Source organism: Nelumbo nucifera, chromosome 7 (genome assembly GCF_055504915.1).
Source record: "Nelumbo nucifera cultivar China Antique chromosome 7, China Antique-T2T, whole genome shotgun sequence".
NCBI lineage: Eukaryota > Viridiplantae > Streptophyta > Magnoliopsida > Proteales > Nelumbonaceae > Nelumbo > Nelumbo nucifera.
Genome location: NC_142655.1, coordinates 46,186,942 through 46,201,260, shown reverse-complemented (window position 1 = coordinate 46,201,260; position 14,319 = coordinate 46,186,942). Strand labels below are relative to the sequence as shown.

The 14,319-nt window shown below is 39.9% G+C and overlaps 1 protein-coding gene across 2 annotated transcripts in view; it reads left to right on the top strand.

The window, feature by feature from the left end:
• Positions 1-12,887, top strand: part of CYP59 (cyclophilin 59) — a 92,900-nt gene extending 80,013 nt beyond the window's left edge. For both annotated transcript variants that reach the window (XM_010275805.3, XM_010275806.3), the window contains exons 12-15: positions 73-113; positions 1,896-2,001; positions 11,673-11,808; positions 11,899-12,887. In XM_010275805.3, the coding sequence (XP_010274107.1) occupies positions 73-113; positions 1,896-2,001; positions 11,673-11,808; positions 11,899-12,547 (932 nt within the window). In that variant the 3' untranslated portion in view covers positions 12,548-12,887. The remainder of the gene's footprint in view (positions 1-72; positions 114-1,895; positions 2,002-11,672; positions 11,809-11,898) is intronic.
• The last annotated feature ends 1,432 nt before the right edge of the window (positions 12,888-14,319 follow it).

The window sequence follows — 14,319 nt, the reverse complement described above, 5'->3', positions numbered from 1 at the left end:
GCTTATTTTAAGATGTACGTATGTAATTGTCAAATTTTGTTGATTGAATGTCTTTGCTTCTTGTTGTGACAGAATTTGAAACCAAGGAGGCATGTGTACAAGCATACTTTAAGGTATACTAGATGATTGGTATCCTTTGTTTCTTTTGGAATCTACATATTTTGCAACTTCTGAAGGTCTTTTCTCTTTTGTCTGCCAATGGCTCTCATAAAATTTTAAGAGTTGGAACTAATTTGACAAAATAATTATCTAATATTATAAAATGATGAACCTGGGTATTTTTGTGAATATGGGGTTCCTTTTTTTGTAAAATGATGAGCCTGGGTATTATCTATTATAGTAAAATAATTATCTAATATTGTTTCTTGCTTTTCCAAGAGACTAAGTTCCTTCCTGTAAAAGCATAGTATCTTTTTTTAGAATGCTCATCATCTAAACATCCAGTGCGATCAGCATTTGTAAAACCCTCAACCCTCATATGCCAATTGTCGGCAAACAAAATGCCTCTTATAGGGTATTTCCTAAGATAAAAATTAACACCCTTTCTGCTTCTGCCAAATGAGTGCTTCATGGTACATGCATATATTGGCCAATTACAATTCACTGCAAGGAGATGCTTGGTTTGGTCATGCATAAATATAACAACTTACGAACCAATCTTTGATATCCAACTTTGTCCTTCAATAGCTCTCCACTAGCAGAACTCAGCCTATGATTCTGGTTGATATGTTTGTTGGCTTACTCCCTGATTTAACTACTTCCTTGAGCAAGTCAAGTACATTCTTTGAGAAATAAAGGTTCCATTCTTCAATTGGCAACCTCAATATCTAAGAAACACCATAGGTCTCCCATGTCCTTTATCTCAAACTCCCCGTTTAGGGACAACTTCAAGTGACAACTGACAACTTAGGTGGATTATTTCCTGTGACTACTATATCATCAACAGAAACAATAAACACTATCATTAAATCACCTCACGTTTGATGAACAATGTTTGGGACCTAGAATACCCAAAATCTCCACAAAGCTTCCCTGAATCTGTCAAACCAAGCTCTAGATAATTGTTTTAACGCATAGAGAGATTTCTTCAATTTACAAATCTTTCTTCTATCATCTGTCATAAAAGCTTCATGGTAACTCTATGTAAACTTTCTCCTAAGGATCTCCATTGAGAAATGCATTTTTAACATCAAACCTAAATAAGCCATGATAAGATGTGGCAATAGATTATAGGGTTTTAATTGAATTTATCATGGCCTTGTATTTCTCAATGGTGCCATTTGTTTTGTATTTCTCAGTGAAAATCCATTTACGTTATAGGTTCCTTGCCATCTGGAAGATCTTTAATGTCCAATTTCTGATTTTTTTAATAATGCATGCATCTCTAACTGCATAAACTCTTTCCACTCAGGTTTAGCAAGTGTTTCCTGTATAGATTTGGGAATAGAAACAGAAGAAATAGAAGAAAAAAAAGTTGGGGCGTTCACCATAGGGACTCCAAATGGTCCTAGAACCTAACCACCACCCATGATTTGCAGTATAAAGCCTAGAAAAAGCTGACACCACCAGAAGCACCTAGAAACAACCTCTGAGGAATTCTCTGATTTGATATTCTGGAGTCTACTCCAAGAATCTTACAAAACTTGAATAATGAAACAAAACCAGTATACTGGATAGCACCTTACAAAACTTGAATAACAGAAAATATAAGATCTCAAAGGATTCCTTTAAACACATTTTTTATCAAAAAGAACAGTGAGTTGGATTTCTTATTGCTATTGCAAATTCCATCTGATAACTAAATTGGTTTTCTTTGATGTATCTATATGTGTAAAAAATTTTATTGTTTAGGGAGCAAGATCATTTTATTTTACCTTACTAAGGCATGTTAGCAGATGGATAATGCTTTAATTGATGATCGGAGGATACATGTGGACTTCAGCCAAAGTGTTGCTAAATTGTGGTCCCAGTACAGACGAAGAGATAATCAAGCTGGTAAAGGTAAAGATCAGGCATTGTTGTTGCTGTTTTCTTATTCTTGCTTGTTTTGAAGAGCATCTGAAAGGGATGAAGGGTTTTGCAGGACAGTTTATAATTGAAATAGATTTAAATCTGTCCTTCAAATTTGATATAAAACTGATAAAAAATAGAAAAAAGTGAGAGAAAAGAGAACTACAGCAGAATAGAAGATGTAGAAGAAGAGAAAGGAGAAGAGAGTTCGATGGTTTCCTCTCTCCCTTCACTAATCTTTTATTAAACTTAATTAACTAGGCTAATTACAAGTTTACCCTTTAAGGGGGTGCCCAGCTAAGCAAGAACTTAAAAGAAATTAAAAAAGAGGTTAGCAGGCCCATTAACACATAAAACAGATAGAACACTACTTGAACATAAAACAAATATTAGGGCCCATTCGGCCCAGTCTCTCTACATTCCCCTCAAGTTGAGTATAGATGTCAATCATGCCCAACTTGCTTATATGGTGTGTTAGCTTTCCTTTTGGAACACCTTTGGTCTAGACATTAGCCAACTGTTCTTCTAAAGCAATAAATGGCAAGCAAACTTCCCCTGAAGTAACTCTCTCCCGTATGAAATGTCTATCAACCTCTATGTGGTTAGTTTTGTCATGCTGAATAGGATTATGTGCAATGTTGATAGCTGCCTGGTTGTCACAATAGAGCATCATTGGCCTTTTATAGTCAACACCCAACTCTCCCAAAAGTGATCTCAACTACAATAATTCAGACACACCATGTGCCATTGCCCTATACTCTGCTTCAATTGAGGATTTGGCAACTACAAACTGTTTCTTACTCCATGAGACAATGTTCCTTGCCACCAAAGCACAATATCCTGAGGTGGATCTCCATCAATACATCCGGCCCAATCAGCATCAGTGTATGCCTCTAGCTTTATGTGTTCATGCTTGGAAAACAAAATACATTTCCCTGGAGTGCCTTTCAAGTAGCACAAAACTTTCTGCAACTACTAAATGTGTATCTCTGGGAGAATGCATAAATTGACTAATAACACTCATTGCATAGGAAATATCTGGCCGAGCCATGTAGAGATATAACAACTTCCTGAGCAGTCTTCGGAACACTCCCCTATCAGACAATAATTCACCATCAGTAGCAGAAAGCTTATGGTTTAGGTCTATAGGGTTGGAAGCTAGTTTAGCACCAAGTTTACCAGTCTCTGCAAGGAGATCAAGAACATACTTGTGTTGAGAAATGAAGATACCATCCTTAGATCTAGCAACTTCAATTCCCAAGAAATATCTGAGATCCCCCAAATCTTTTATCTCAAATTCAATGTTAAGAAATATTTTGAGCCTAATCACTTCTTGAGTGTCATTACCCGTAACCACAATGTCATCAACATAAACAATCAGAAAAGTCACCAAAGAGTTACTTCTCTTCACAAACAAAGTGTGCTCAGATTGAGTCTATGTGTAACCAAAAGAAACAAGGGCAACTCTGAATCTCTCAAACCAGGCTCTAGGGGACTGTTTGAGACCATAAAGAGACTTATTCAATTTGCACACCTTCCCTTGCATTTCCTTTCCATACACCCTTGGAGGTAAAGACATGTAGGCCTCTTCATGTAGGTCTCCATTTAAGAAGGCATTTTTAACATCAGACTGGTGAAGGGGCCAATCAAAAGTAGCAGCTAGAGACAACAAAACTTGGACTAAAGTCATTTTAGCCACAGGTGCAAAAGTTTCAAGGTAATCAATACCATACATCTGAGTGTAGCCTTTAGCAACCAATCGAGCCTTAAACCTTTCAATAGTGTCATCAGAATGATACTTGATAGTGAATACCCATTTACAACCCATTAGATCCTTTCCTTCAGGCAAGTCCACAATATCCTAGGTATGGTTCTTATGCAAATTATCTAGCCCAATCATCATAGCATCCCTTCATTCAGGTTTGGACAAGGCTTCTGATATAGATTTGGGAACCACATGGGTAGAAACAGGGACAAGAAAAGAATAATAGGTAAGGGATATAAGGCTGTAGGACAAATGTTTAGAGATACAATGTGTTGTATACTTTCGCTTGCCTTTGCAAAGGGCAATAAGAAGGTCAAGGTTTGGGAAGGTAGTAGGTGGGTCAAAGGAAGGCTGACTTGTTACCTCAGTAGTGATGAGAGGTGTAAGAGGCTCTGATGGAGTGGAAACAAGTTGCTCATGTCTGAACCTTTGTCTTTGGTACCACCTTTGGAGAATAGGATGTGAGGGAAATATAGGAGGATGAGTTGGGGGAGGAGGGGGAGCAGGAACATGTGAGGTAGACACGGTGGAAGGAGAGGCAACAAAAGAAGATGACTCAATAAAAGACTAAAATGGAATTGGAAGAGGAACAGATGGAGACATAGCAAACGGTTCCTCAAAATGCTCCCCCTCAGAAGGAATACCAAAGAAAGGAATGGACTTAGCAAATGTGACATCCCCAGAGACAAAGCGGGTGCCATGAACCAGAACAAAACAACAATATCCCTTCCGTGTGGAGGCATATCCTAGAAAACACACTTATGTGCCTTAGGCTCAAATTTGTGTCTCTGATGATTATGAACATGTACATAGCAAGTGCACTCAAAAACACGGGGAGGAAGAGAAAAGAAATCCTCATCCGGTAAGAGAAGGCTAAACGGGGTTTAGAAACTCAGAATCTGGGAAGGCATATAGTTAATCAAAAAAGTGGCAGTAAGGATATCATGCCCCCAAAATTTAATAGGAACATGAGATGCAAAAAGGAGGCATCTAGCAACCTCAACCACATGGAAGTTCTTCCTTTCCGCCACTCCATTCTGTTGTGGAGTGTAGAAGTAAGAACTATGATGAATAACTCCAAAGGTCTCAAAGTAGGATGAAAGGTTCTCAAAAGTCAAAATATTCCTTAGCATTATCAAATTGGAATATTTTGATCTGGGTGTTAAACTGGCTAAGGATAAGTTCATGAAATTTTTGCACAATAGTTGGTACTTTATCCCGAGATCTCGGGATAAATCCAAGTATAACGAGAATAATCATCAATAAAGAGGATAAAATACTTGTAACACCCCATAGTAGGCAAATGATATGGCCCCTACATGTCAGAGTGCACAATATGAAAAGGAGAAATAGATCTTTTATTGCTTACTGAATAAGAATGTCTACAATGCTTTGCAAGTTCACAAGACTCATAATGAAGCCTGGATAAAGGCACTCCCTTAAACATATTAGGAAACAAATGACCCTGTAGAGAACACTGATGTGGGCCCCACAGCAGTGGTTCCCACTGTGTTCGTAGGACAGCATGTGTAGTTATTTGTTTCAGTTATAGTAGAGTCAGTTTGGGTCAGTTTGTTAATTCAATTGTTATTTATTTCAGTTTTTATTTACTTTATTTATCATGTAAGTCCTTTCCATTATGTACTGAACATAACCTATAAATAATAAGAGAGTGGCGGCGGCAGATTAGTTAGAATCTGTCCCTCCTTTCAACCCCTTGTGTTCTCCTATTTCTCTTCTATTCCTTCTCCTTTCTCTCACTTTTCTTCTGTTTTTGTAAACCTAAAACCTACTAGGATTCAAGACTGATTACAGTCTTGATCTTCTACTTGGTATCATAGCCTATCTAGGGCTTCTCATGTGTGTCTAGTCTAGCCGACCACATGAGGACTAGCTAGGGCTGGAAGCTTATGAAGAAGTATTCGGCGGCTGAATCTTGGAGATTACCAGGAGAGGTTCGCAGCAGTTGAGGAATTGCCGCGGCTTGCAGAGAGTTGGTAATCAGGAAGAAGCAGCGAAGGTTAGGGTTCAGATAACCCTGGAAGGTAGTGAGAGTGGGGCTGTTTTGAGTTTCTTTCCTCAGGGGGAGAGCAGTGAGAGTGGAAGTGGGGCTGGTGGAAGTGGGGCCGTTTTGAGTGGGGCTGTTCCTTTACCTATTTCACTAGGTAATGAAGGTTGTAGTGGTGAGGGTGGTCAGAGGGAGCAGGAGTTGAGAGTCTATCACAGGCGATTCAAGCAGGTTGATCCTAGTCATTGGCAGTCCCGGCCAGCTTCAGTTCCTTCTGCGGCTCCAGATCCAGAGCCTACTGAGACACCTCCCACTGTTGCCACTTCCCCTCTTGTGGATGACCTTGATCTCCCTATTGCCATTCGCAAAGGGAAACGACATTGCACCACTTCTACAGCTCACAGCATCTCACAGTTCTTATCCTATGATCGTTTATCTCCATCTTACTGGTCCTATCTCACTTCCATTGCCGATGTCTCTATTCCAAGAACAGTGCAAGAAGCCTTATCAGTTCCAGAATGGAAAGATGCAATGCAAGTCGAAATGGATGCCCTGTTGAAGAATAATGCTTGGGCACTGGTTTACCCACCAAAAGGAAAGAAACCGGTGGGATGCAGATGGGTGTTCACTGTGAAGCATAATGCTGATGGCTCTATTGAAAGGTACAAAGCCCGGCTGGTCGCAAAGGGGTTCACTCAGACTTATGGTATAGACTACTTGGAGACCTTTGCCCTAGTAGCCAAGATGACCACCATCCGAGTTCTATTATCCCTTGCAGCAAATCATTCTTGGTCCTTGTTCCAGATGGATGTTAAAAATTCCTTTCTGAATGGAGACTTACAGGAAGAGGTCTACATGTAGTTGCCTCCTGGATTCTATGATACAGAGACAGGTAAGAAGGTTTGCCGACTGAACAAGGCATTGTATGGTTTGAAGCAGTCACCTAAAGCCTGGTTTGATAGGTTCAGATTAGCCCTTGGAAAGTTTGGTTATGTATAGGCCCAGTCAGATCATACACTATTCATCAAGAGGGTGGAGTCCTCTCTGACACTACTTGCAGTATATGTTGATGATATTGTGGTGATAGGAAATGACAGCCATGAGATTGAGTCCCTCAAACAGCTCCTTCATCAAGAGTTTGAGGTGAAAGATCTTGGTGCACTACGGTACTTTTTGGGTATTGAGGTTGCTAGATCCAAGCAGGGGATTTTTATCTCTCAGAGAAAATATGTTCTAGATCTGTTAGCGGAAACTGGAAAGTTGGGTGTTAAGCCTGCTGATACACCCATTGAACAAAATCACAAGATTAGTGCAGAGGGCGGGGAGCCTCTTGAAGACAAGTTATGTTCCAATGGTTGGTTGGAAAGCTCCTATATCTCTGCCTCACTCGGCCAGATATCAGTTATGCAGTTAGTGTTGTTAGCCAGTACATGCACTCCCCTAGAACTTCTCATCTTCTTGCGACAGAGAGAATATTAGCATACTTGAAGAGATGCCCGGGTAGAGGTATACTACTCAAGAACAATAATCACATGAGGGTGGAGGTCTATACAGATGCCGATTGGGCTAGGAGTGTTGATGACAGAAGGTCTACCTCTAGATATTGTGCCCTTGTGGGAGGTAACCTTGTCTCTTGGAGGAATAAGAAGCAGAGTGTTGTTTCCCGCTCCAGTGCTGAAGCGGAATACAAGTCAATGGCTAACGGAGTGGCTGAAATCTTATGGCTGAGGTCACTACTTGAAGAGTTGGGTATTGACTATGAAAAGCCCTTAATGCTGTATTGTGATAATCAGGCAGCTATTAATATAGCCCACAACCCAGTGCAGCATGACAGAACTAAACATATCGAAGTTGATTGACATTTTGTGCGAGAGAGGATCACATCACAAGAAGTGTGTCTTCCGTATATCACATCTAATATGCAGCTCGCGGATATCCTCACCAAGGCTGTACCAAGGAAGAAGTTAGAGACAGACCTATCCAAGTTGGGAATGATAGATATCTACTCCCAACTTGAGGGGGAGTGTAGAGAACACTGATGTGGGCCCCACAGCAGTGGTCCCCACTGTGTTTGTAGGACAGCATGTGTAGTTATTTGTTTCAGTTATAGTAGTGTCAGTTTGGGTCAGTTTGTTAATTCAGTTATTTATTTCAGTTTTTATTTACTTTATTTATCATGTAAGTACTAAGGGCAGATCTGTCCTTTCCGTTTTGTACTGAACATAACCTATAAATAATAAGAGAGTGGCGGCGGCAGATCAGTTAGAATCTGTCCCTCCTTTCAACCCCTTGTGTTCTCCTGTTTCTCTTCTATTCCTTCTCCTTTCTATCACTTTTCTTCTGTTTTTGTAAACCTAAAACCTATTAGGATTCAAGACTGATTACAGTCTTGATCTTCTACTGACCCAAAGTAGTAAAAGGTAAATGACCAAACTGTAAATGACAAGTCTTTGACAGAGTTGGGCATGACCCAATCAGCCCCAGCAGCTTTGAGGCAATGATCCCAAATCTTGGCAGAAACGTGGCAGTGGATACTGAGGTGGTCAACTGTCTCAGGTACAAGTCCACAGCCCAAACTAGAAAGTTTGCCTTGGAAGGGCTGGTCGAGTTCCACACTTGTTTTCTTGGAAAGCCAGTAGCATCTGTCTTGCTAAGCTTGGAAGCCATAGACTTGAATGTAAAAAGGCCGTCCACACTCCACTTCCAGCTCACATCCATATTTGCTGAAATGCTTTGCCTCTGTAAAAGTTGCATGAGCTCCAAAAATTGTTCCAACTCCCGGTCAAAAAGATTTCTCCTAAAGAGAGGGCTCCATGAGATGGAACCACCACTCATGGCATAAGAATCAACAACTGAAATATCTGGATTAGCAGCACACTGATAGAGAAGGGGGAAAGCCACTGCAAGAGGAGTGTCCAGACACTAGGGACCTTTCAAGAATTTCTGCCTGTCTCCTCTTCCAATCTTGAAACCCAGACCAGCTGAGAAAGCAGGAAGGGATTTCAAAAATCCTTTCCAAAGAGAGCAACCCCAATTCTGCAGTGGGTCCAAGGATCTCCAGTTACCCTAGTCCACCCCAAATTTTGCTGCAATTAGATTCCTCCACCTAGACCTGTTCATGGGCTGGGCCAGGCCGGGCTGGGCTGGGCTTTGCTTATGTATCAACAGAATACATTCAGGCCTGAGCCCGAGCCCGAGCCTGGCCAAAAATTTGAAAACAGATTATTTTTCTTTTTTATTCAATAAAAAAATGTGTTTTATTTACGTTAAAAGCCCTCAAAACTCACTGTTACTTGAAAAAAGAGAAGAGAAACAAAGAAAAAATATTGCTTATATATTTTTTTATTAAATAAAATATGTTTTTATTATATAATATATATTATCAAGTCGGTCTTGGGCTTGTGCCGGGATTTTTTGACAAAGCCTGAGCCTGAGCCTGCAGGCCTAAAATAATGTCCAAGCCCGACTTAGAACGAGCCGGGCCTGCCCATCGGGCTACCCAACCCATGAACAGGTCTACCTCCACCATGCATTCCTTTCAGCTCCAACCCTCCATAACCATTTGCTCAGGATGCTTAGGAGGGCAGTATTGAAAACTGTTAATTTCCTTAAACCCAAGCTTCCTTCCTCTAAAAGCAAGCAAATCTGCTCCCACTTAACAAGGTGATTTTTCCTTTCATCTTCCCAACCCGTCCAGAGGAAATTTCTCTGAAGGGACTCCAATTTCTTTGCCGCCTTGGAGGGGATGGGGAAGAGAGAAAAAAAGGTAGGGAGATTTGAGAGGGTACTCTTCAAGAGTGTCACTCTACCTCCTGAGGAGAGGTATTTTGCCTTCAAGAGGCTAACTTCCTTTCCATTCACTCAATTGCAGGATCCCAGACAGAAATAGAGCTACACTTTGCTCCAAGAGGGAGCTCCAGATATTTCCCTGGAAGGTGATTCACTTGACAAGCCAACACTTCAGCCAAAGCTTCCAAGTTGTCAACCTGGCCCACAGGAAAAACTATAGTCTTCCCCAGATTTACTTTAAGAACTGAAACAACTTCATACCAGCATAGGACACCAAGCATTAGGCAGCATCTATAAAACATAAGAGGCAGCCAGCTTACTGAATTGAGAGAACACTTCCATGAGGAAAATGAATAACAAAGGGAAGAGAGGGTCCCCTTGTCTAATACCTCTGGAGCTTTCAAAGAAGCCCGCCACTTGCCTATTAATTAAGACAGAAAACTTTGGAGTGGTAACAGATACCTTTACCCAATTCCTCCATTTTTTACCAAAATTCATTTTTGCCAGCACAAAATCTAGACGTATCCAGTTGATGATCATAGGCTTTCTCAATGTCCAATTTGCAAATCAGCCCAGGTTTAATCAGCTCATTTGCATTGAGAACACTGTCCAACATTTGTCGTCTTGGAACGAATGCACACTGATTTTCAGAAATTACACTGGATTAAAAGGCTTGTTATCTGTGTGCCTCCTAACATTCCATAGATACAGACATGAAAATCAGAAACTGTCGTGTATGTTATGTTGGCTTTATAGATTTTCTAACTTCTTATAATCATAGAATGATAGAAATGATAAAGAAGTTTATGTTACTTTTCTAGAGAAAAGTAAGTCATCATGTCTATTAGCTGTCCATTTATGTCAAATAAGCAAAGAGAAAAAGGAAAATGTTTCCTACAATTGGCCCTCAAGAATCGGATCCAACATTTTCCAACATGTACACCATCTATGGTTCAGTAATGGTGGAACAGGATTTGTGCGGTGCATTCCATGTAGTTGGACAAGGCTTAGATGAGTTGAGTTCAGTACAGTACATCCATGGGCTAGTATCTTGTACTTGTTAATTATCTATGATGTTTTCTGTTTTTGAAGACTAGGAAAGTTTAGGTGATGTGGACATTAAGAAAGTATCTTGAGGGAAAAACACATGACACAGTAGGCTCCAGCAGCTATTTTTAGGGGAAGACAAGGCTTAGTTGGGAGAAAGACGTAGTTGAGTTGAGCTCAGTACACTACATCCTTGGGCGAGGATCTTGAATAAATCTCTGCACAGATCATTAAGTCAAGCATATTTCCCGATTCTTCATATATCAGGTTGAAAGACCCCCCCCCCCCCCTCTTAATATCACCTTTGACATTGGTATCCTATTCTTCACTGAACACCAAAATACACCTTTTGTCTTCATTTTAGTGGAATTTAAGATTCCTAAAGTGCATGCCTTTTACTGCTTCTAATCCAGTGAGGATATTAGAGGCATTACAGTATACCGGGATATCCATCACTGACTGCCACAGGTGATGCCATTAGTTTATAACAGTTTAGAAACAAACTCTCAATTACTAAGTGTAGGGCCAACTCCCCCATAATTATGATATCCACTACATATGCAAAACTGCAGTAGACAGTAGTACCTTTTTGAACATTTGTAATAAATGAATCTGAGATTGATAAGACTCCGCAAAGAAAGGAACATATTTTCAATAGAGTCATTTAATCCCAAATAACTGCACCACTTCATCCTTAATTTTATTTGTCCTCTAGTTCTGGTTATGTTTATTCCGATTTCAAAATTAGCTTGCCTTCATTACCTTTTATATGGCAAGAAAGACCCCACGTATGGGGATTGCCATTACTTCCAAAATGTGATCACTTCATATTTGGGATCTGCTGCTTTGGTGGATTTAGAGGATTTTGGATCCTCATTTTTGTTTCTAGATGAGACCAAATTATCTTATCCACCACTTTATAATATACTGTTCTTTTGTTTTCTTTTTCTTTTTGTAAGGATGTTCTATGATGCTTAATAAATATTTTCTTTATCATTTAAGAGTAGTTTTGTTTTTGTATTTTTTTTTTTTTTTTTTTTTGTGTGTGTGTAGGAAGTGGTTGCTTCAAATGTGGTGCTCCTGATCACATAGCCAGGGACTGCACTGGGGGCCCTGGTACCAAAATGTTGCCTCCTAAGTATATCTTAAAAGACGAGAACATTCAACGAGGTGGGAAAGACAACTCAAGGTGTGTACAATATCTCCCGCATACCATGTGCTGACTTATGCATATATTTATCCATCTGTATGTGTCTTCATCCTTGAACATTTGCTGTAGATATGACATGGTATTCGATGGAGACGTGCCAGAAAGTCCAGAACGAGTCAAGAAACACCGTGAGCATGAATCAGAACAGCATGAAAAGAAGCTGATGGACAAGCCGAGAGACCGAAAACACAGGGACAATGAGGAAAGAGATTATGCTAGAGATGGAAATAGAAATAGGCACAGTGAGAGACCTAAAGGATATAGAGATGATGAGAGTAATCGAGAAAGTACAGCAAGACACAGTGGAAGCAGAAGAGATGAGGAATATCGTGGAGATAGATCAGATAGAGAGAAGATTGTAGAACGGTATAAAGATAAAGAGAACTACAAGAGGCATGACAGCCGGGGAGATAGCAGAGATGAGCGTGATAGTAGAAAGAGAAATACAGAAAGGGATGAGAGGGATGAGCGAGATAATAAAAAGAGGAGTGCAGATAGAGATAGCCATAGGGATAGGAGGTATGAGAGAGATTATAGAAGTGTAGATACGGGTGGCCGTGAAGATAGGAGGGACGAGAGAGATTATAAGAGAAGTGCAGATAGGGATGGCCATGGAGGCAGGAAGGAAGAAAGAGACTACAGGAAGAGAAGTTCAAATTCTGATCGTGATCAAGACCGTTACTCAGACCGAAGGCGTCAGGATGACAAAAGGAGATAATTTCCAGCTGGTACTGTATACAATTTAGATAACAAGGAGTTTAAGACTGACCGATACTTTTTCATGCATGGCTTTCTGAAGGGATTTATATTCCCAATTTTCTTTTTTATTCCATAATTATTTTATCTTAGAGGTCCTCCGAATTTGCGCATATAAATTGATTTACTTAAGACGACCTTTCATCATGAATGGAAGTTCCTTTTGTAGTAGTAAAGTGGACTTGTACCATGATCGTCAGCACTCAGTTACTTGGCCGGTTTCTATTTCAATGATGCTACGACTTCGAAGCTTGGATGTAATTTTGTAATATAGAGTTGAATTCGTGTTGTTCAAGATTTAATTCCACCTTTTTCCAGGCACTCCGGAACAAGGTTCAAAATATCGATACGCCGGTAGGGGCGTATCGGGTAATATCGATATGGTTTTTTTTTTACTTTTTCTTATTTTTTTTTAAAAAACCGGTTTAGGGGGGCAGTTTAGGGCTCCTCCACCTTTTGAACTGGTCAGAACTCTGATACATCCATTGTAGGGGCATATTGGGGAGGTCCCGGAACGATACGTATCGGTCGATACGTGTTGATACTTGGAACCTTGCTCTGGAATCCGTGGAGCATGTGTTCCTACACTGATCCAGAAGCCGCAGTTTGGCTTGCGGTGAAGCCTGGCTCATTAATTGAAGTATGGTGAACCGCTTCACGAGGGAGTGGATCCTCTCATAGGCAAACCGAAGACCCAAAAAAATCAATTCGACAAGCATTAAGGGATGATACTATGGCTGTCGTCTGTTGGCAGTTCTGGTATTTGAGACCATTGTCCATGCGACATTTTAGCAATAAATTATTGCTAGTTGACGAAAAAGTGCCATAATAAACAATCCAGTTAATTGATTTGGTTTTTTGAATTTATAATATATTATCAATAAATAAATATAAAAATATATATATAAATTCTAGGGATATATGTGTAATATATTAATTACTGGTTTTTTCATATTGGTTAACCAAAGCTAAACGGGTACCTTCGATTTTTCCAAAACATTTAAGGTGGCCCATGCAAGTTCAAAGCTGGTCATAATCGACATTGGTCTAAGCCCAATTTGGTTAGAGGATGCTACAAATTTCAAGAGGGACTGGAGGGTATTGTTTTAAACTGATCTTTTTATGTTTCTTTCTTCTTTGTCAAGTTGGTTCAGCTTACCAAAGAAAATAAGGTAAGATTTAAACCTCCCCTGAGATTTATGCCAAATAATAATACCTCCCCTCTATTTTTAAAATGCACTAAAATCTCCCCTGTGAAACGAATTAGCTGTTATTTCTAACGAGAAGTCAAAAAGTGTAACATACCCTTGCAGTCTAATCAAATTGCACAAGAGACTCCTTGATTATCTTCGACCTTGGAACATTAGTGACTGCCAGTCTGCCACCACTCACATCACTGCTCCAACTAGAACCAATGGAACTCCAGTGCAAGAATAATAAAATTCTGGCCTCACAAGGAAGGAACTCTAAGGTCTCTACATGAACAAAAAAAAAATCTGGCAAACATGGCCAACAGTATCCATATATAAATGACGCTCAAGGACCCCAATAATGTAAGATACTTCTTGGAGTAAACCAACTTACATTTCTTTTAAGTAGCATCTTTCAGTTATTGTCTCTTTGTTGGTTTGTTTTTTTTTTCTCTAATTCCTCATGGTTTATGATCAATTAAAGGAATTGAAGATGTTAGAGAACAGACAATTCTGTCTGAAAAAACCCATAATCTGTAGGAGA